The following is a 22,236-nucleotide window of genomic DNA, read 5'->3' as shown; positions in this document are numbered from 1 at the left end:
TACTTGTTAAGCTCATTTTATCTAACTGAATATTTAATTAACCGCAAAAAAGTGGCCAGAAAGAAATGAAAAGTGAAAACAAAATTGGGTTAAAAATACAGAAAGAAAAATAAATAAATACATATAACCAAAAAAAAACTGTTACAAAACTTTGGGGAAAAAAACTCTCATTCTCCCTCTCTTTGTCTATTCTCTGTTCTGCTTTTGAAATTGAAATTATATTTATATATTTTTTTACTACTCGTTTTATCTTATTTAACTTTTATTATCTTTAAGCTGTGCGCCCCAACTGGCTAGAGCTTGATAAGCTTTATCTGACATGTGTATTCTATGGTTTTGGCTTTTCTTGCTGTTGCTGCTGTTGGCATTTTCAAATAGTTGTGAACTTTATCGCAACAACAAGAGCAACATATGTACAATAGCATAAGCAGAATGAGCCCTGTCCCAACTACAATTTTGTGGTTTTCATGCCAGCATGTAGCCAAACACACATACACACACTTACGCACATGTCACTCATAATTTGCTTTCAAAATTTGGTATATACCCTTCAAATCTTGAAGAAATATTTGGATTATATGTGACATTTATTATTGATTTCTAAAACTTAAAAATAAATAGGTCATTATTTATCAAAGTCGCAGTTTGAAAACTTTTTAAGATCTACGATTATAATGATGTATCTGAAACTAATTGCATCGAATCACAACTAATTGAAGAAGTCTCCCTACCTTAGTCAACCTTAGTTGGAGTTCTTATCCTATACTTTTTAAACAAAAAGGTATTATAAATATTTTCTACTCACTATCACTAGAACTAAACAGAAACTTGGCGACTTTCGAAATCTGTACAGATAAAATGTAGAAAACCGATTACTATAACTATTACTATACTATTCAGTTAATCCCAAGAACAGTCCAGTTGTTAGAGCTTTGAGTTGTGAGATTCCAGGGTCTAATCATTGTTCCAATATCAAAAAACTTGTTCTGTGAACTTCTTCAAACGAGTTCTATCAGTCATTTTAAAAACATAATGAATTCAATTGATTTCTTGCAATCAAAGTCTATAAGGACAATACAATAACTACACTTCACTCCCTTATGATGTAAGGTATTTATATAGTCGTTGTCTTTGCGCAATCTTAACTTGTTTGCCGTTGCCAATTTGAGGTGCCTTTAGCTGATTTGTACTGCAGGAAATTGTCGTCTATTTCCAGATTTGTTTATAGCTTCAAGTTGACATTGAATTTTTTTCTTAGCATCCAGATTTTGGTTATATATGTTTTGGCCTTTATTTTGCCCAGAGTTTTTTTGTTTATGTTTTTCTTTGTGATTGACAGTCTTGCTTGTCGTTTTGGGCAAAAATATTTGCTTGTCCAGCCTCGACATTGCACATAATTGTATTTGTTATTTTTGCCATTTTCCTTCTATCTTTTTTTCACAGCTGCTGCTGGCTAGTGGAAATGTTTGCGATTTTTCCCTTCTTTTTTTTTGTAATTTTTTTTTTTCGTTTTTCTGTTTTCAATGCAACTGTCGAAACTTGTGTTGATTTATTGGGGATGAAATTTTCTTCTTATTGATGAAAAATACAAAATGCTTCTGTGATTGAAGAAATGACATAAACAAATACGGGCCAAAACTATGCCATGGCATATATTGGATTTGATTTGGGAAAATATTTATAGTTTTATGATAGAAAACTGCAGCAGGTGGCATAAAACAATTGAATGATTCGGACAAAAGTTTTTAGAACATTTGCGGATTAGAGAAATAAATCATTTATATGGTACAACAAACATTTAAAGCATAACTAAGCCAGCAATCGAATTGCGGCGAAAACATTGCTCTTAATAATTCTCAGCTTAACTTGGCTTAATTATTCACCAAATTATAATACCGGAAAAGGGGACGAAAGAAGCATTAACTATTTAGTGAATATTGCCTATGGACAGAATGTTATATAAAATAAAAAATTTTATGCACAGAATATTTATTCATTGATAGTTGTTTGTGGGTGAGCAATGCAAAGCAATAAAATTCTAAATAAATAAAGATTCTGATAGCTTTTGGGTATTTTAATTAAATCATCCACACTAAAACTTAAATGGCCTTTAAGAACTTTACTCTTCTATTCTTTGTGGGATTTGCTGTTAACAAGTATTGAAAGCTTTTACCTATTATAGTTTTCGATTACTATGTTCTGTTGTTATTAAGCAAAGTTCTCTTTAAACCGCATATTTCAATTTAATTTTGCATAGTGAAAATATAAAGAACACACTAAAAGTTGGCAAAACAACACTTAGAGCGCCTCTGGCTGTCCTTCAAAACTGTGTGTACTTAAGAAAATGTTAATGCACTTTTAATATGCACATAATTCCTTTCTATTTTGACTAAAGGAAAGCGCAAAAGCAAGAAAAACGACACGGAAAACGTTTAAAAAACAAAAAGGAAAGCAAAGAAAATAAAAAATGCGACAGCATATACAACAAATATTATATATATGTATATACAAATATAAAAAAAACATGCAAAATTGTAGTTAACATTGCAAAATAGTAACGAATGAAGTGGAAGTTGCAATTGAAACACACAAGACTAGATACGCGGAAAAGTATGCAGCAATAAATGCAGCTAGCATAGACAATGCCAAACTCAGCGACTATCTGTTTGTGTGTGCATGTGTGTGTGTCTGTGAGAGGGTGAAAGGAAACATCTTTGTGTCTGTATATTTGTATTTGTGTGGAGTTTCTGCATTTCCAGCTGCATAAAGTTCGCATTTAATTTCGTTGCATTCGTTTCTATCTTTCTTTCTTTTGCTTTGCTTCTACTTTTTTCTCTCGGTTGGTTTTTTCTATCTTGACTCGTTTTTCACAAATATCTCTCGCAATGGTGTATTGTTCTTGTTGTTGTTTTTATCGCATGTTTGGCCGCGAGTTATCATTTGTGAAGCACACAAACACTAACACACACACACACACACACACACACGCGAAAACTCATGTTGTAAACATTCAGCAATGTGTCTGTGCAATGTCTGCAATTCTCTTTCTCTCTCTGTCGCTCGCCTAAAACCTCTACAATGTGTTTTTTTTTTCCTTTTTACAGGAAACACAAGCGCTTCCAACACACTGGCACAAATTAAATGCAATAACATGAGAGCAGAGAAACACAAAAAAAAAAAAAAAAAAAATGGGGGAAAAGTAGGAGGTAGGAAAGGAGTCTGAAGTTGCCGCAGCGGAAATGCTCCTGGACTGCATGCCAAATGTCCTGGGTCTGGGTCCGGGTCCTGGTCTTGGTCCTGTTCGGTTCTGGTTCTGGTTCTCTTTCACTCTCAATGGCTCGCTCCCTTCATCATGCCCTCCATTTATGTCTGTTGAGCTGAGTGCAGCAGAACACCGCCACGTTCAAGCAATTATAGTCAAAGTGAAGATGTAATCTTTAGTGCGGGTTTCGTGTAGATGGCAATGACAAATATCTTTATCTTTATGTGTGATATATTATGAATGAGAGGCAGACAGACACAAAGATGGAGCATAAAAAGCAGCGTCTAGATGGAAAAATTGCTTAATGCAAACCAGATTATAGGTACATACATGAGATCTTTTAAGATTTCGAAATGATAAACCCAGTCAGAAAATATGTAAGAAAATGACTGGTAGAAATGGATGGTTTAGTCAACTTTATATTGGCAAAAACAGTTTGATATGTTTAGGCTAAAGCCCGTCTCTATCTTTGCCTGTTTCCCTATTAAAAAAAAAGCTTCTGATCATATCCATAACTTTTTCAAATCTTTGTAATTAAAATATATTAATAAATCAGCTCAATTTCTGATTATTTTGTTGAGAATGTATTACCGTAGTACCATGAGTTGGATACGTTCCTTTATTGTAAGATTTTGAGCATATGGAAGAATCATTTTCGTATCCTCTTTTAATCAGGTATGAAAATAGTCGCTGACTAAATCAACAAGAGGGCTGCAAATACTCTTATAAAAATGTTTTCTATAAAAAAATCTTCCAATCATTTCCCAATCACAATGCTTTTGATGTATTTGTCAAAATTTTTAAGAACACTTTTGGGTTTTTAACAAAAAAAGAAAATGCTGATTTATCCGCCACTTCTCTACCATTTACAACGCTCTTTTAGCTAACATTTAAAATTAAATTGTTCAATAATCTTAAGGATATACAAGGGCAATGCGTTTCAACTGTCAAAAATCACTTGTGGTCCCAGATCCAACAGGATGCAGTATGAACGTGGAGAGAGCACCACCACGGAATCAAAACGAGAATGAGGCAACTACAACAAATAGAAGAGGACGTATCACTTTTATGGACAGACGTACCACAGGAAATCTGGGTAATTATTTGCCACAACGTATCAACACGGAAAGTCCAAATCGCAGGAAACTTAAAAAAGTGGCAATTTTTGTAGGCAAATGTTGTTTGTACCTTATGATAATAGGAATTGTCGGTGTGGCAGTAAGTTTTCCTCTACTATAAAATAATCAGCTAAAAACAAAACCCTTAAGTATTTCATTTCGACTTGCTCTTTCGAGAGAAAGGGCATTGTTTTTTTTTTTTTTTCTAATTTGCCATGCTGCTCGAGTCTGAAGGTACTGCAAAAAGCATGCAGATTCTGTGTTTTTTGGTTTTCCGTCTAGTTTTAGTCCTGGTCTCTGTGACTGACTAGTCTAGCTGAACGGACAAGAGATACTCCAAACGAGTTACTGTAGGTTCAACGCTGGCATTGGTCATCAAACTAACCATCACACGGATAAAAACAACCAACACACACACACACACTGGTCACACAGTGGACTTTGTGCCCAATCGTCAACGCTCAACGTCCAAGTCAAGGGCCATTGCCATCCTGTCAAGTGCTTGTGCTCTCCGCAACTTCCTCTTACTATTTCCTCCTGCCTGTCTCTCTCACTCTCTGTTACTATTTCACTTGGTTTTACCATGCTTTCCGTTTTCTTTCTATTTTTCTCCTGTTTTTGTTTCAGTTTTTGTTTTTTCGACTACACTTTGCGCGGAAATGTAAATTAATTGGTCTAACAAAGTGCACTTGAGTTTCGGCTGCGGGTTGCATGTGTTTTTTTTTTACTCTTCCCTTTTTCCCCTTTTTTGTTTTTGGTGTTATGGCTGATCTTGTTGTTGTTGCTCTTGATGTTGCTACTGTTGTTGTTACAATTATTAAATTTCTGACCACCACCACCCCCTATGGCAAATGATGATTTGAAAATTTGTGGTTATTGCGGTTGACTTTCTGACAGTTTTCAAAATGAAAATGATTGCTAAATTCAATCAAGAACAATTCTAAATAAAAAATTAATGTTAAAGAATACTTAAATTTGAAAACAATTAATTAGGATTAAGTTCTAAGTTCTTAAGTTCTAACATTTTTAGACTGATCAAATGGAAAACAAATGGATCCAACAGATATAATTGTTATCTATTTGTTTCATAGAGATTGGAGATAATAAATTATTGGATCTGACTCTGTTAAGTTTTCCTTTTATCTCAAGAAAACAAGAAGGAATAATTATTTTTTGGGAGAGTTTCGAAATTGCAAGAGCATTTAAAATTCGGCATACGACTACTGTCTTCCGGTTTAGTTTTACGATATATTTTTATGATACCTATATATGAAACATTGTTGCATTTTAAACTGGTTCCAGTATTTTGGGTTAAACGAAAAAAAAAAAAAGAAGAAATAATCTCAACTCAAGTATTATAATTTTTGAGCTAACAGACAATTAATACTGAAGTGGCGCTGGCTTAGATGACTGCCGACTGCTGAGTTAAAGACCAACTTAGGCTCTAATCAAACAACTTGTCTTACAGTTTTTTCTTTGTTGTCTTTTTTGTTTTGGTGTGTTTCGAGAAGAACCCACGCAAATGCTAACAAACTGGACAACAGGGCAGACAATTTCAAGTGCTTCTAAACAACAACGAAAAAGCCTACGCATAATTTTTGGTTGTTACTTTTTTGTGGTTTTTTTTTTTGGTTTTGGTGTTGTTTTGTTCAGACTCATTTTCGTTGACTTGTTGCTGCCTTTTTTTTTATATATATATATACTTTTTTTTGTTTTGGTTTTTGTGTTTCTGTCCGACGCAGCGTCAACAGGTAAACAGGTAAAGCTTGCCCCACACTTGACACACTCCCTCGAGATGCCAAAGACTTTAGCTGGGTTGACATTTGTTTTTCATGTTGACCAAAGTTGGCTCCCACACCCATCAAATTGTTGTTTTTGTTGTAGGGTTTGCATATTTATGAAAAAATCTTGAGAAAGCGCGGAAATCTCTTTATGAATGAACATATTTCCACTAACAGAGAGAAAGAGAGAGAAGACGATTGTCTGTTGTCATTTGATAGATAATCGGCTTTTGAATGCTTGCATGTTTAATCATTTTAACACGTTTCGAGACTGTTTTTCTGAATCGAATGGGTCGTCATGGTCTTGCATGGAGTCTGAAACGCATCTGTCTTCACTTTGTGAGTTGAAAGTTTTTGGTTTCAAGTGCTTGAAGGGCTACCGTTTATCAAGAGTTGTATAAAAACTTGGCTAAAGTAGATCTCGCTGAAGGTTGAACTCACTTGACATGATTTATGTTCACTCTAATTTAGTTGGTGCGATTACTTATCAAATGTAGAAAAATGTGATTCTTGGAAACTAATGCTGTGTGTTAGATGAGTTTTTCTTTGTTTATCCCAGGAAAACTTTTGCAGGTATGTAAAAAGATTTTGAAAACTGATTTCGACAGAGTTCAGGTTGAGAATTGGAGCTAACTATTCGATAAATCTAGAAAACTGCTCGATTGTCAAAATTATGTTTTGGGTTCGTAAAAAGTTTATATTTACAATTTTTAAAGTTTGTTAATACTACAAGATTTATGTTTTAAAATAGAGTCCTAGACCCGCAATTAAGTTGGCTTTTCAAATTGTTTTCCTTCAAATCTTTCAATCTTAATTCATTTGTTGCATTTCCCATTCGATTTTCCAACAAACAAGAATTTCCTTTTAAAAGCAATCAACATTTTTGAACTTAATTAGAGTATTATTGCGAAAACATTTTATTTATGCACTTTATTCACATGAAATTAAGTTAAAGTTAGGTTTCAACTCTTTCATTTCACATTTTATCACAAATTCACTTTGCAAAATAATTTTTCGTCTTTTTTTAATCTCAATTTCGTTTGGTCTAAAGATAGACAGGGAGGGAGACGACATGCAATGAGGGAGAGAGCAATATGTGTGCATAATTAATGCACATTTCACTTTAAAATGCACACACACGCATATAAACACACACACACTAACACGCACACACTAGCATAGGTAAAATGGCGACGCTTGCTTTTCCGCCATTTGCTTTGAGCTGAGATTTGTGTTTAATTGTTGCATGGCGAATTTAGTTTCGCCTGACAACGTTATGGATCCATGTCATATGTGAGAGTGTGGAAAATTTTGATCGTTATTATGGATTTTCATTTGAAATTGTCATAAATTTTTGTTGTTTACTTTATGCAATATTCGTATGAATTGTTAATGCTTGACCATTAACCGGGCAACCGGTCAACGAAAATCGCCGTACAAATTGCACGTCCGTAAACCACACGCGTCCGGGCGCATCACAAAACACGAACTGAGAGACGAATCAATGTTGGCCAGACGACGACGCAGCATCCAGCAGAGGCAGCAACTGCGGCAGCGGCAGTGGCATCGTCAGTGGCAGCAGCATCAGCAGCTGGTAAAGTTATCCAAAATAGCTTCAGTCGGGGGCAGTCGGCAAAAGTGGCCGAGATAACAAAAACAGAGAACGGAATGCCAGCGAACGGCAAAGAAGTGGAGAGTTTTTCCTCTCATTTTCCATTTCTACAGTGAGAGAGGGAGTGGAAAAACCAGAACAAGAGAGATAGCGAGCGAGAGAGCGGAAAAACAGCCGGTTAAATGACTAGCCTGAGCCGGCGAAATAACAAAAATAAACATATTATAAGTTAAGAGTGCAACGACTTTGTTGATACCCTAGAAAACTCTAAAATTAATCAATTGTTTACCGACACCGTAGGGCTATTCCTAAGATTCATTTAAATATTCAGAAGTTAATAAGTTTTTATTTAAAAAACTGTAACTAATTTGTTCATTTGTTTTACACTTTTCTATTCTAAAGGATTTTCTGTTGTTTTAAGAAAGATTTCTCCTAAGTATTTGTTTATTTCTTTATAAAGATTATGACAAACTTATTGCAAACCCGCCAAAAGATAGTCAAATATGTGGAGACTTTTGCTTAAAGCTTCTATCTACAGGTGAGAGCATTGCCAGCTTAGAATTGTAAGCAAGCTTTTCTCTTAGAGGTGTCATTGAAGCTTTTTGTAAGTAACTTTTGCACTCAAGTGGGAAATAAAGGATTAGCCTCTATTAGAACCCAAAGCTCAGGATAGAAAGTGGCGCTAAAGTTTGAAATTTGACGGCAAGAAAATAACTGAAACTGAAAACATCTCAGAAAGTGCCTCAAAGAAAGTAAGAAATTAAGTTAAAACGAAAAGCATTTACAATAATTATTTCAAATAAGCGAATGTCTAATAACAGGATAAGCCAAGGCTGACTCAAATTATAATAATGACTATGAGGATGATGATGCTGATGATAACGATGATGACAATGATCTGGCGGACAGCCACCCAACCAACCAAACAAACAAACAAAGAAAGAAACAAACAGAGAGACGCCACGACGCCACTTGAATAACGCACGCCGCGTTGCACTCTTGAGTATCTTGTTTGTGTGGGTGGAACAGATAAAGACAGAGAAGAGGAAAAAAAGAGTGTGTATGGAAAGAAGGGGAACACCACCCTGGGTGTCATTGTTAAGTGGGTAAAACTCATTTGACTGCCTGGCCACAATGCAAATGCAATTGAGACATTAAGTGCATGTAAGAGAAATAACTTTGTTACGTTTGCATCTAGAAATGAACTCTGAAAACGTATCTTTCGACTTGAATAGATTGAACTCGAATAATACTTAAGAAGCCCTTGATCTGATAAACACAAAATTGGCCTCGCTAGAAAGAAAAATCTTAATGATGATACCATAAAGTAAATGAAAAAGAAAGAGCCATATGAGGGTGGCAATTAGGACAAACAAAAAAAAAAAACTCTTTCAAGATAATTAAACAATTTTTGCCCAAAAAAAAAGGGGAAAATTATTTCTCATTTTTTAAATGCCATGGTCATCGTTTATAAATGCCCAATGGTCAATGAACTTCTTCTTACGATAATAATTCCATTTTACAGTACATAAATCTATCAATTGAATTCAGAACAAAAACGTTTTTTTGTGTCAGCTGGTTGTGATCAAAATTGGCAAAAGAGTAAAATGAAGTTCATTTCCACTAACCTTGAACATTAATGGATTTCGTTCAATATCCGATTCAGCATTTTCGCATAACGTCTCTGTTTCCGATAGAAAGGCAAGAAACTGCAAAAGGAAATTAACAAAATGAATTAGCAAGGTAAATTTTGGACATTTATATTATAGAAACTTACTTGATCCATGGCACGATCAAATGATTGAAGACTATGAACGGCAGCATGAAGCTGTTTGCCACGATTGACGACACCATTGTTCAGATTTGAGTAACTGCAGAGATATAGACAGAGTTAAGATAATATGAAAAGATAATTTACTAAAGTCTTAAGAATTAAACTATATTCAGACCAATGATTAAGGAAAAAGAAGTAAAGCTATATAGCTTTAATAATAAATAAATGAACCATCTATAGACAATTACAATCTAAAATAGATTTCTTTAACCACAAAAATCTAGTAAATTATTGTATATTTATGTATAAAATGTGGCATTATCTCTGAATCCTCAGTATATCACTCTAACAAATTAAATATATAAATATTTTAATTATCAAAATTAGTTGCGTAAATCAATTAATCTTGCAAATTTTAATTGAAAGTATTGAGATTCTTCTCGTTCAAGTTTCTTAAAACCTGGTTAGATTCTAATCTCTTTAAAATGATTTATGACATTTTGGCCTACAGGTTTTTCTATCTTAATTAAATCACTAAGACTTTAATAAAAGTCGGAATATCATAAAGTTATGAATCAAAAGGTAGACACAACCGAACGATGCTTTAAAGTTGACGAGTTCTCGATTTGGTTAAGCGGTTAGCTTTAAAATAGTAAAACTACTAGAAAATGTTTAAAATATTTCGTTCTATGCTCTGAAAGAGCTCTTTAATAAAAGGAATTAAACTTCAAGCTCAATTAAGGCTTAAGTTTATCCAGGAAAATATAGTTGATTACTTGCTTAAAACCTGCTTTAGAATTGAATGAAATAATCATACATATCTAAACATTACTTATTCACTTTAGGGTACACAAACTAAGCAATTTAGCAACTAAATTTAATGAGTTTTGATTGGAGTCAATTAACTACATATAAACGAAATAACGAATTTCTTCATTTTCATTTCTAGTTCCTTTATCTCTTGAATTTCTGCTTCAAGCTCTTTGGTATAAAGGTGTACAATTAGATTTTCCATTTCTTGCATGTCATTAGGAGGCAGACATTTGCAACTCGTTCAGATGTCTGGCATTTAGCCACTCACCGTTGATTAACGACTTCAGTTAGCTTCTTAATCCTGGTTGTATCATCGTTGGGATAGACAGCGATTAGTTTCTGTGTCAAGTCGTTGAAGAGCTCAAAGTGCTGTTTATTCTGATGCAATTCCGCATGGAAGGACTGTAATAATTAATGGAGTTGAAATCAAAATTAATTGCCCAAATAAGTTTAGAGTAAATCACACACACACAAACACACACACCTTTTGCTCCTTCTGTTGGGCTTCCAGAATATCAGCTGTGGTGGCAATTGAACCCATGCGTTCAGCTCGCTGCTCCATACGTCCCAGCCACTTTTCCAATTCCAAACGCTTGGCCTCAAAGCTGCCACCAAGGCGAAGGGAAACAAGGAAGATATATTCAACATCAATTAGTCACATACAAAGGAAGTTAACTCAAGATGATTGGTTTGGTGCTTACCGTTGGGAATCACTTAGCATGTTCTTCAATTGGGCAGCTCTTTGGAGTACACACTGTGAGGTCTCATCCCAATGCTCCCGGAGACGTGTAACTATGAAGAAGAGAATAGATAATGGAATCAATTTCGATTTCAATTTGAGAGTTTAAGTTAATTTTAAACAAAAATAAACACTGATTAGCTTTGGGGGAATATGTTTATGTTTTTTTTTTTTTTTTTGGTTTTGTGACCCCGACGACCATGCAAGTAAGTAATCCGTTAGCTTAACGTTTTGTTTTGACTTTGGTTGGTTTATATCTTTTGTGCTTTTTTTTTATTTATTATAAATTTTTGTTGGCTATGGTTATTAAGGTTTTAGGCTTGAGGCTACTTTTGTTGAGGGTTGTGGCGGGCGTTCTTTTGTTGGTTAGCCTTCAATCCAAAAGGGTTAAGTTACAAATCAACAACGACAAATTCAAAATTTGTGTGTTCGGATAGTGTTTGTTACCTTTCAAACAGCAACGCATATAATCTAAATCAGCCGAACAATGCGGTGCTAGCGAGAATTGTTTCAATTCTATGAGATTTTGAAAAAGAAACAATAAAAATTAAATTGGTTGATAAAATGAAGAACAACAATTTTCATTCAATTACAATATAACTTAAAATTTGTCTATCCTATTTGAGTCAGAGTTCCCGCCCTGGGCCTTACCCTGCATACCACCGCCTCCCACCGTTGTCTGGGTCATTTGAGTCTCATCGTGTGATGAACGACGTCGCATACGCATCTCCTCCCGCGTTATGCCGCCGGCAGCAGCAGCTGCAGCAGCGGCGGCAGCGGCAGCAGCAGCCCGCGATTGTGCCTGATGTTGGAGCAAGGCGGCAGCTGCCGCCGATCCCGGTGATTGTCCCATATTATGCACAACCTGTGGCGGTATATTGCCCAAGAGTTGTTGTCGAATCTGCTCACGAAATTCACTGGTCAATGGCATGGCAGCCGGCTGCTGTTGCGTCTGTTGCGACGACTGCTGCGACTGCTGTTGCTGCGCGGCGGCTGCCAGATTATTTTGAAACCGATGACGACTATATTGCAGTTCCAGTGGTAAATTGCGATCAAGTGAACGCATATGATGCTCAATGGTGGAGCGCATCGATTGCTCCACATGTGAATTGGATGACACTGATGATGATGAGGAATTGTGCTGAAGTTGTTGTTGTTGCTGCTGTGCCTGAGCACGCAACTGTTTAAGTTCCTCCAAAGATTGTCGTGAATCTCCCGCACGAGTTTCATCCAGCGAGAGATTTCTTTCATAGTTTGCCGTTCTCAAGTTAACACTGCCGCCGCCCATATGCCGTGCTCCGGCTGCCAGACTTGCCTTGAAACTCAAATCGAAATTATTTTGCATTTCCATATTTCTTAGATTCATTTGCTCTTGCATGGCTCGCTCCATATTCCTCAGACCACTCTCGATGCCGCGCAGTGCATCCTCGGAGCCGAATTCATCAGTGGGTGAGGTTGCTGCAGCCGCAGCTGCTGCTGCCACTGGTCGTTGATTCAGTTTCTTGGCCTCACTGGCTCGTGTGGGTGCTGGCGAGGGCACAGGATTCAAGTTGAGTGATTGGTTCTTCGAGCTCTGCTCACTGAGGGCAGCCACAGCTGATTGCAGCACCAGAGGCGGGGGAGGTGGTGGCATCTCAAAAGGATTGGAGCAACGTCTGGCAGCCATGCCCTCGGCTGAGAGTGTAGAATGCTTCTCAGGCGGTGGCGGAGGTTTATCCTTGAATTTCATACCAGCCAAAGGGGAATTTTGTGCACTGTTTTGTGCGGAGGCCTGAGCCGATGCCGATGCTCCTGGTTTCCGGGGCAATGGAGGGGGCTGACGCATTGGCGGCGGCAGTCCAGGCACCACCATGGCATGGCCATCGGGTATACTCTTAAGACTATGACGTTTGGGTGGTATTTCTGGTGGTGCGGCTCTATCGCTGGCTCCTCTGGCCGGTATGGCCGGAACTGGGCGTGATTGTTGTGGTGGCAATGGCGGTGGAGCTGCTGCTCGATGTGCTGGCAGTGTGGAAGAGGCTCCTGGCGTATGATTATTGCTCGCTGGTTGCTCTATGGATTGCTTGCGTAACAATTGCTGGGCCCTTAGAGCAGCCTGGGCAGCCAGTTCGGAATTGATGCGTGGTATTTCTGGCGCCAGTTTGGGTGCCTGTTGCTGGTCTCCATCTGGTATTGTGGGTGGCAAAGGCGGCGGCGGTTTGGCAGTCATTTTGATTAACTATCAAAACTCTTTTTGGTTTTTGTGCGAGGAATTGTGCGTTGATGTTTCCTTATTTGGTTTTGTTTTTTGCTAAAGGGAGATCACTTTGTATGGGTTTCACTTAGCATTTGCATTTGATTGGCTTTATCACATGATTTTTATTTTAGGGGTTCGTTTGGGTCTTGGTCAATTAAAAACACTTTTGCCGCAACTGTTGACACGGTTAAATGGTAAATATTAATGGTAAACACATTGGCTCAAAACCGACGAGGGGTGAATTCTGTTACCCCATGGTCGTGGTCTGGGTTTGTTTATAAAACGTGCCGGGAACTCAACATTGAATGAGGGGCCCACAAACAAATATATACCCAAGAGAACAAGCTTAAGAGAAACTTGTCTCTCTCTCTCTGTCACTCTCCTTCTCTTAACTTTCTCTCTCTCTCTCTCTCTCTCTCTCTCTCAGAGGGAGTTTGCTTTCTCTTCTTGACTCTCTGGCATTTTTCTACCACACTTTGTACACTAGTCTGCGCCGGCTGACTACTAATGCACAGGCGGCGATTTTTATCACTGCATACTTTTTGGCGCTGTTTGCTTTATAGTCTCATTCGTTATACAGTGAATATTCGATAAGATATTTTTATCAGGAAACAAACAAAAAAATCAATAGATAACTTAATTGATCGAGTAATTATTTGATTCTTTCTTTCCCCTCAATTTTATCAAAATTTTCAATCAAATTTTTCCTCTTGAAGGCTTGGAAAACTTTAAGTTAAATGCATTTTTTTTATTTTTTTGAGTAGTCACAAAAAAAATGCTTAAATTTGTTAGTATAATCCTATTATTTAAGGCAAATTCCAGTCTAAGAATTCTTTTGTTCAACTTGCAGACGCACTCTGCATACCATTTGCTGGCTCATCCAATGGAATGCAATGCAATCTTTTCATAGCCAAAAAGTTTGCCTTTTATATTCTTTTCATGGCACACACAGCCACACCTGCAATAAACGACAAGTGAATGCGATGAGGAGACATTTTAAAAGGAGGACATGTTGCTGCCACTGATCCTGTCCACGTTCACGCTATGCCATTAAACCTGCTACCAATTTCAACTTGAACCCCGAACCGTAAGGCGTAAGGAATTGCCGTTGGCAGGTGCATTTAACTTCTGCCCCACACACACACAAACACACGCGCGCGCCTTTTGTATGCAGACAAACAAAGTCGAGATGATGGGCATGTTGCTGGCCATTTTGCTTACTGCTGCACATTATTTCTTTCCTTTTTTATTGTTCTCCTCCTGTGTTGCATATATTCAGCCATTGTTGCCAAGGATTTTTCTCATACCTGAATTGTTCTCTGCCTTCTGCTTTCTGCTCGACTTTTATTTAATAGCTTTTTTTGGTTTTTTGTTTATTGCGTTGCCTGTTTTTGGATTTGCATGGGTTTCTGACACTTTTGGTTAATTATTCAGCATCAACTTAATTTATGACAAAAGTTGAATCTACTTTACTTATTTTAACTTTATCATTGGCCAGAAAACACTGTGAAAAAGTTGTTCATTCTCGTCTGGGTTAAATTGTGGGCAATTTGGCAAAAGAAATGGAACAATTTGGATGCCAGAGAAATCGTTAGTCAAAAGAGAGTAAAAGAAGGCAAGAATATCTTACAAAATGCAGTTGAAATTAGAAAATTTAATAATGATAGGTAGGTAAGAAGAAACATTTCTTTTTATGTATCAAAAAGGGAATCTTGCACTGCTATTTGCTTACTTTTATGCAAGGATTTCCCAGGTCACAGTCCTAGATCAACCACTTACCTAATGGAAGATAAAGCTTACTTGTTCTCAATTAGAATTCTTTAAAAAAGTATTTTGATTCTTTTGTTAAAGGGGTCGACAAAAATTGCCAAATTTATTATTTTATTAATTTTATTTGAATATTGAACGTGGCCTATCTGAAATGTATTATATACAAATAAGCATGTTAATAAATCAGTGTCCTTTTAACAGCTTTAAAGTGGTCGTTCTCAATGTTTTAAACAAAGTTCTAGTTTGCTGGTTTTAGCAACCGCTAAAATCACATCCTATTAGTTTTTACATAGTAAGCTAATGATAAAATTTCCTTTGACCCTATGTGTCTTAAAAGACTCCATGATATGAATATTTACTTTTAGATACATATGTTTCAAAAATGTCCGCACATAAACGCTCAATAATCTACAAAATGAACCAAATGATCTACAAAATAACGCAAATGAACCAATAATGGCCGAAATAATGTGGGTAATTTTTCTATGACACTCAATTGACACAACAATTGTTTGTTCCTTCGACTATCATTAATCATTTATTTTGGCTTAAGCTTGAGTCTCATAAATATGCCGAAGATTAATTGATAAGTAAACGAATAGAAACGAATGGAAATTATCGAATAAATAGATGAATGAACAATTCAGGAAAAACTATTATCTACAGGAATTGGCCAAAAGCATGCCACTTGGTTTTATCAAAAAGTTAATTTTGTGTGCTCTATTGAGGCGTTGGCATTGGCTTGGCGTGGGAAAATCATCAAGTTGAAAACTATTTTCATACACAACACGTTTTCGCTTTGTGTTCGGGTGCGCTCTCTGTGTGGCAAGTAAATGAAATGTTGTTTTCCGCCTAAAAGTATGCAATCAAGTCAAATAACTTGAGTGTGTGTTTCAACGCCGCGTCGACTTGTTCAAGTGATTGTTGTTGTTGCCATTGTTATTCTTGTTGCCATTTGAGTGAGCTCAAAGTTTTCCATGTTATTTCTTTTGGTTTTTGTTGTTGTTTCTTTTTTCGCTAACGGTTGCTGTTTTTGTGCTTGGCTGGAGTGGACTCCAATGTATTTGCCAGACACACTGAGCCATGCTCCCTATTCTATCCGTTCTGTTTCATACCCCCCCTTAAGTTATGCCATAGCAATTTTTTTTTCCACTTCTACCGCTTCCTAACGGTTCCACCCACACTCCATTCAGCAGTAAAGCGAGTGCTCGTTCCATGTAATTTATTGAAACACATTCATTTCGCTATGATGTGAACAGCAGCAGCAGCAGCAACAACAACAACAACAACAACAAGAACAACAGCCGCAAACAACACGCCCATCGCTTTTATTTGCCTCTTCGTTACGGTTTATTGAATATTTATATGTAAATTGTGTAAACGAAATAAGCATAAGCATTTTATGTGGTTTTGATTAATTAACGAAACGAAACGAAATGAAATTATCCTTTTTTTCACATTTAAAATATCTATATGCACAATTTTTGATTATAAATTTCAAATGGAAAATCAAATGGGATATTTTAATTGAAAATTTTACAATAATTTTATCGAGAAGAAGAACCAAATCATTTATATGAGGGAAAAATGAATTGATCGAAGAAATGTTTTCCATTGATATAAGGATAAATGCCAAAAATCCAATGGATGTTTTACAAATTGTTTAACTATATTGTCACTCAATATTCAAATATTTCTAATATAATATCAAAATCCTTACGAAAACAAAAATAATATATGCTTAACTGAAAAACATTCAAAGAGGGTTTGAAATAATTCTGTTACATATCTAAGATATTTGGCTTGGAATTATTTGCGTATTAAATGGCTTTGCTATGCCTAAACCATAATGATAGCTGAAGCTTAATAACATGTCTATTTCACATGAAAATAAAAGAAAGTCTTAATAATGTATCTAACGAGCTTTGCAATGTGTCATCATGGATAAAGGATCCATACGTTATTTATGAGATAAGAGGTATAACCCCAGACTTCTGTTGACTCAAACTGTGCTAGCAGTTCTTCAATAACCAATGAAGAAAAGGACAAACAACTTTCAATCATAGGATGAATGAGATATATTCTTATTGTTATTGAAATCAGATTATTTTATGCACCAAAAAGCTTTTAATTGCATACAAACTGAAACATAAATCACTAACAAATAAAAGTAAATGGCTTGGAAAATATATTCTGAAATATTTTATAGAATTTAAATTATGAGAAATATTTAAACGATTCTTAATAGTTTATTTTTGGAAATATTTTCCATATTTGGTTGTTTTTATTAATGGAAATTCCGCCATAAGCACTTCTCATTTATAATTCATTTCCACACAAACACACACACACACAAGCATAAAAATTCCATTTGGCATTGATAGTGTGGGGAAATTTATTTATTTTCCATCTCTACGTTTTGTTTTTTTTTTTTTTATATATTTTGTTGAAAAACATTTGCGGCATTTTTATTGTATATTTTTCTGTTTGATTTTTTTCTTTCTTTTTTTTTTATTTTGCCACCCCTCGACGTTTATTGATTTACAAAGGCGGCAACAGCAACAACAACCAAAGAAAAACCAAGAGAAAGAGAGAGAGAGAGAGCCAAAGAGTAAAGGTGGCAAAGGGAAAAGAGGGAACTGTCAGGGCACGGCTATAGGCGTCACACGTTTAACTAAAACTTTGTTTTAATTTGCAAAAAAAAATTTAATAATTTATAACTTTTTCTTTTTATTTTTTTGGGTTTTTTTTTTGTTTAATTCTTTACGGGTCTCACGCGTCGCGTAGTGCAGCAGAAAGAAGGATATGGAAAATTCACAACCGTTTGTACGCAGTTAAAGCCGACGAATGTCCTGACTGCCTGAGAACACAGTACTGACAAAAAGTCGAGGAGTCTGAAAGAACTGGAGCCAGAACCGGAGCCAGAGCCAGCTGTACACACGGGGCAAAAATTTCAACACGGAACCGTTTTTACTACGCTTTTGCCACGCTCTTCTCTCCCGTAATATAGAAAAGCAACCCCCAAATGGGGGTAAACAAAAAACACGATAGTAAGGTGTGCGTGTGTTTGTCTGCGTGTGTGTGTGAGGGGGTGTGCGGGTGAGTGCCAGGGGGCCAAAAAGCAACCCCAACATAATTACAACTCACTTGGCTTGTTTGTTAGCACTTCTTCCTCGAAAAAAAAAAACAAAAAAATAAACCCAAACACACAGAAAACAAATTTGCTCTTTGGAGTCCCTTCTTTGAAAGAGAATCTCTCTTTGTGTTTCTCTCTTTCCATATAGATTATAGCCGGCATTCCGGTAGATATCAGGCTCATGCGCATGTCTATATATCTGCTCTATAGCCGGGAGTCTTTCTCAACCTTCCTGCCACATGTTGTTGCGGGTGTCTGTGTCTGTCCCTGCCACAAACCTTGACAACTGATAAGAATTTTTCTTTCCCGGATTTTGTTTCTGCCTTTCACACACACACACTCACACACACCAACACATAGAGGGTTGTAAAAAGAGAGAGAAAGATGTGTGCCATTGATGGAATTTATATTTATGTTATTGTAAGCTTTCCACTCCCCTTTCACCCCTCTCATCGCGCTTTTTGAAGGGAAATGTTGTGGATAGAAAATTGCTTCGTGTGCATTGGCCTTAATGGCTGAAAGAGGATTCATTTTCTTGCTGCAACAATAAACAGAGCGTAAGAACAGACAACCGATAAGAACTCAATGGAGCTGTGGGGAGGGGAGGTGGAATTGTTTTAATTCTGGGAAAAAGATTATAATGAAGCATGAATAAAAAGGGTATTGAAAAATTGATTGAAGCCAACTTTTTGTCTACATGATGGAAAAAAAGTTATAATTGGAATCGCCTGAATTGATCTATCAGTCAGCTTTAAGTTTAATGAATATTTCTCGGAATCCTTCTCCCTCACAGTATTTAATCCAAAAACCATAGCAGAATCTTAAACTTTAAGGTTGTCGTTTTTAATTTTGAACTTAAAGAAGCTAAAAGATTTAAAAATAGCAACAGCTTTAATTAAAATTTGAAGAGCTTTCAACAAACGATTGGAATCTTCAATTAACTAAAACATATGCACTCTTGTTGTCTCCTCAGGTTGTCATTTTGGTTGGCTTTAAAGCCTTTCAATTTGAAATAACTCACTGACAAACATCAAAAAGGTTAAAGTTTATACACTCACTTGATGTGAAATGTAATCCAGACAAAATCTTTTAAAGAATTTACTCTCAAAGCTGACACTGACATGTCTATGACAATCTTTTTAATGAATTTAATTAAAATTCATTATGCTTTAGACCATATGAGATGGCCAGAGACCAGGGATAGAAACAGGATAACAGGATAGCACTAGGACCTCTCTAACTAACCCAAGACAATTTGCGTAATGAGTGAGTGTTGGCTTCTCGTAGCAAATTGCTGGGCAACGAGTAAACGAGTCACACAAAAAGGCCGCAGCTGAATGCATACAAAGCAAAGAAAAAAAAAGTTGACAAAGAAAACGTGGAACGGGAGGCAAACTTCACATGTCCTCCATGTGGGTAAAGTTTTTGCTGTATGAAACTGCAGGCGAGGACAACATAACAGGACACCCAAGGGCATGCTGGTGACACCAGTAAACACATACACGCACAGACAGACTGGCACACGCACACACAAACACACAGACAGCTTTGAACCAGCAAAATTTTTCACATATTTCACTGCTTTGCACAAAATTTCCGGTTCTTTCTTTTCTTTTTTTTTCTTAGGGCATAAACTATTTTGGCCAAATAACTTTGAAACGCTGACATAAATTTGAGCGACAGATTCAGCCATGACAATTATTTAATTTAATGTCAGCGCACAGAATAAGAAGTCTGAAGGGGGAGAGTGTAGAGCAGAGGGCGAATGACGGAGGCATTCAAGTTTCATAAAGCCAAAGCCAACTTTTTCTGTTCCTCTTCCTTATCCCTCAATTGCCATAGGGCTAAAGCAGCAGGTCTGAGGTTAAGCAGCCATAGAGAAAACTGACTACACTTTTTAAGTAATTAAAAAACACAGCAAACTGATGGAAAGGGGAGAAGTTTCTTTAAAGTGTTGATGTGGAAAAGGTCGACTATACTGTACCCAGTACCCTAGATAAAATGCATTTATGATGAGTGTAATCTTTCCTAGTCCTAAGAAGACTATAAAGAAAATTACATAAAGAAACACATAAACTTATTACAAATTAAGAAGAAATGTGTTGGTAAAAGACTTCCTCTTTTTTAGTGTTTGTTGAGAAATAAATTTAATACCAAGTTAAATAAGAAAACGATTTAAACTAAACCTCATTAATAGCTCTTCGACTAAACAAAATAGTAAAATAAACCATTAAATTAAGTTCATCTCCTAAAATACTTAGAAAGAATTCATATATGGTAAGTAACCACAGTACTTTGGTCACAATACCATTGAATATTCATTTTTATGCCAATTATTGACAGTAATCGAAAGTAATCCGTAGAAAGGTTTTGATAAGATTTATATTTTTATCCAATTCATATGGGTAATACAATTATAATCACTTAAAGCTTTAAGTGGCCATACAAAATGAGGAAAATTCATGAATTTTTAAAAACAATCAAAAGATTTTCCCAAGAACGGGTTAAGCCCTTAGGGAAGAGGGTATCAAAGAACTTCTTGAAAGCGCAGACACAAGCCATGCCGGGAAGCCTGCCGCCTTTTGAGGGTGGGGGCGAGAGGCCTATTAAAGCGTGTAATGGCGTGAATGGCAGGCGTATAACTGAGAATCAGTGGGAGGGCAGACCAAAACGGGGGGACCTGCCGAGGGTTTAAATGGCTGGGTGGGTTTTCGGTGCAGGGATGGGTCGAGAAAGTTGAAGGCGTCGCAGAGAGAAAGCCTGCAATTAGAGGCAATTTGGCTGTTGTGTGGGTGTGTGAAGCGAAAACTGGCCGAAACCGAGTGCGTTGTCCTTTCAGATAATGTGCTTTGTTGTCCTTGTTGTTGTTGTTGTTGTTGTTTGGGTGGGCAGGGACATTGCAGGAATTGCAGCAGCATGGGCAGCAACAGCCGCTGCACTAAAATTGCATGTCAAAGACAGATTTACGAGAGAAAGCTCCAACAAACCAACAACTCACACAAACTCGCACACACACAAAATTTTGCTGGGCATTTTATTTATGATAAGAACTCCTCGCCCCCAGCTATTTGGGAGGCTCTCGTAAAAGTTTTTGTGCCTTACGGGCACGCCATTGGGCCATATGAGATAATAAATAATGGTTTAATTAAGCGTCAGCTTACAAAACACGTAATTAATTGATTTTGCTTGCAGTTTTGTCTTCGCAACGGTTCGTTTAGTTCGTTGTCTGGTGTCAAGTGACCCTTTTCCCATTCCCAAAATGTTTCCACTCCTTTCTTTGCGCTTCATCACTTTGCCTTGGGGCCAAATCGGAATTCAATTTCATGTTGGCAAATTGAAATACAATAAGTGGAATTTTATGGTCACATATTTTTGGCCACTTGCCAAAAAGGGACAGGGAATTTGTGGCGTAATTTTAAGTCATAGCAAACATGTTTTCAAGGTTTCATGGCATACCTTAGGGAGCTCACACTAGCACCAAGAACAGTGTACGAAGCATTTATTAGACCTATATGGTCTCTTTTTTTACTCTCTATCAGGACACTTGAAGTTTTTAGTACAAAAGAGTTTAATTTTTTAACTAAAGGCTTAGTTCTTGGAAAATTGCCAATCAAGAACCCGTAAGGTTAAAATAATTACAAAGTCTATTATTTAACGAAAAAACAAAAACAAAAAAACTTAAACAGGAATTCTTAATTTTTCATTTCTTTAGTTTAGCTCAGGGAAAATTGCATTTAATACAACATATTCCCCCCAGGAAAATTAGCAAGTTTCTTTAGAAAATAAAGAAGAAAAAAACTATAGAATTTTTCTCTAATATGCTTGGTTGGGGGGAAGCCGTAACAAAAGGCATGTTGCTCGGCATTGCTCCTCTCCTTCCTTGCAGCCATAAGAACAACCTAAAGGGAAATCCAGCGTAACATTTGCTAGATTGTGGACTCACGTACCACACAAAGCCAGAGGCACACTCACACACAGAGAGGAACGGAAAAGGG

The 22,236-nt window shown here is 36.6% G+C and overlaps 1 protein-coding gene across 9 annotated transcripts in view; it reads right to left on the bottom strand.

Annotated features, from left to right (window-relative positions):
* Positions 1–22,236, bottom strand: part of LOC137582953 (dystrophin) — a 146,840-nt gene that overhangs the window by 88,064 nt on the left and 36,540 nt on the right. For 5 of the 9 annotated variants that reach the window (XM_068297747.1, XM_068297748.1, XM_068297752.1 and 2 more), the window contains 6 exons: positions 11,547–11,615; positions 11,062–11,152; positions 10,845–10,965; positions 10,629–10,762; positions 9,551–9,644; positions 9,402–9,482 (listed from right to left, as the gene is read on the bottom strand). In XM_068297747.1, the coding sequence (XP_068153848.1) occupies positions 9,402–9,482; positions 9,551–9,644; positions 10,629–10,762; positions 10,845–10,965; positions 11,062–11,152; positions 11,547–11,615 (590 nt within the window). Of the gene's footprint in view, positions 1–9,401; positions 9,483–9,550; positions 9,645–10,628; positions 10,763–10,844; positions 10,966–11,061; positions 11,153–11,546; positions 11,616–11,750; positions 13,461–22,236 lie in introns of those variants that run through there. The other 4 variants (XM_068297753.1, XM_068297754.1, XM_068297755.1 and 1 more) reach the window with 2 other exon arrangements.

This window comes from Drosophila tropicalis, unplaced genomic scaffold (genome assembly GCF_018151085.1).
Source record: "Drosophila tropicalis isolate 14030-0801.00 unplaced genomic scaffold, ASM1815108v1 contig_859, whole genome shotgun sequence".
In the NCBI taxonomy this organism is placed as follows: Eukaryota; Metazoa; Arthropoda; class Insecta; order Diptera; family Drosophilidae; genus Drosophila; species Drosophila tropicalis.
This window is presented reverse-complemented; position numbering and strand designations above follow the sequence as displayed.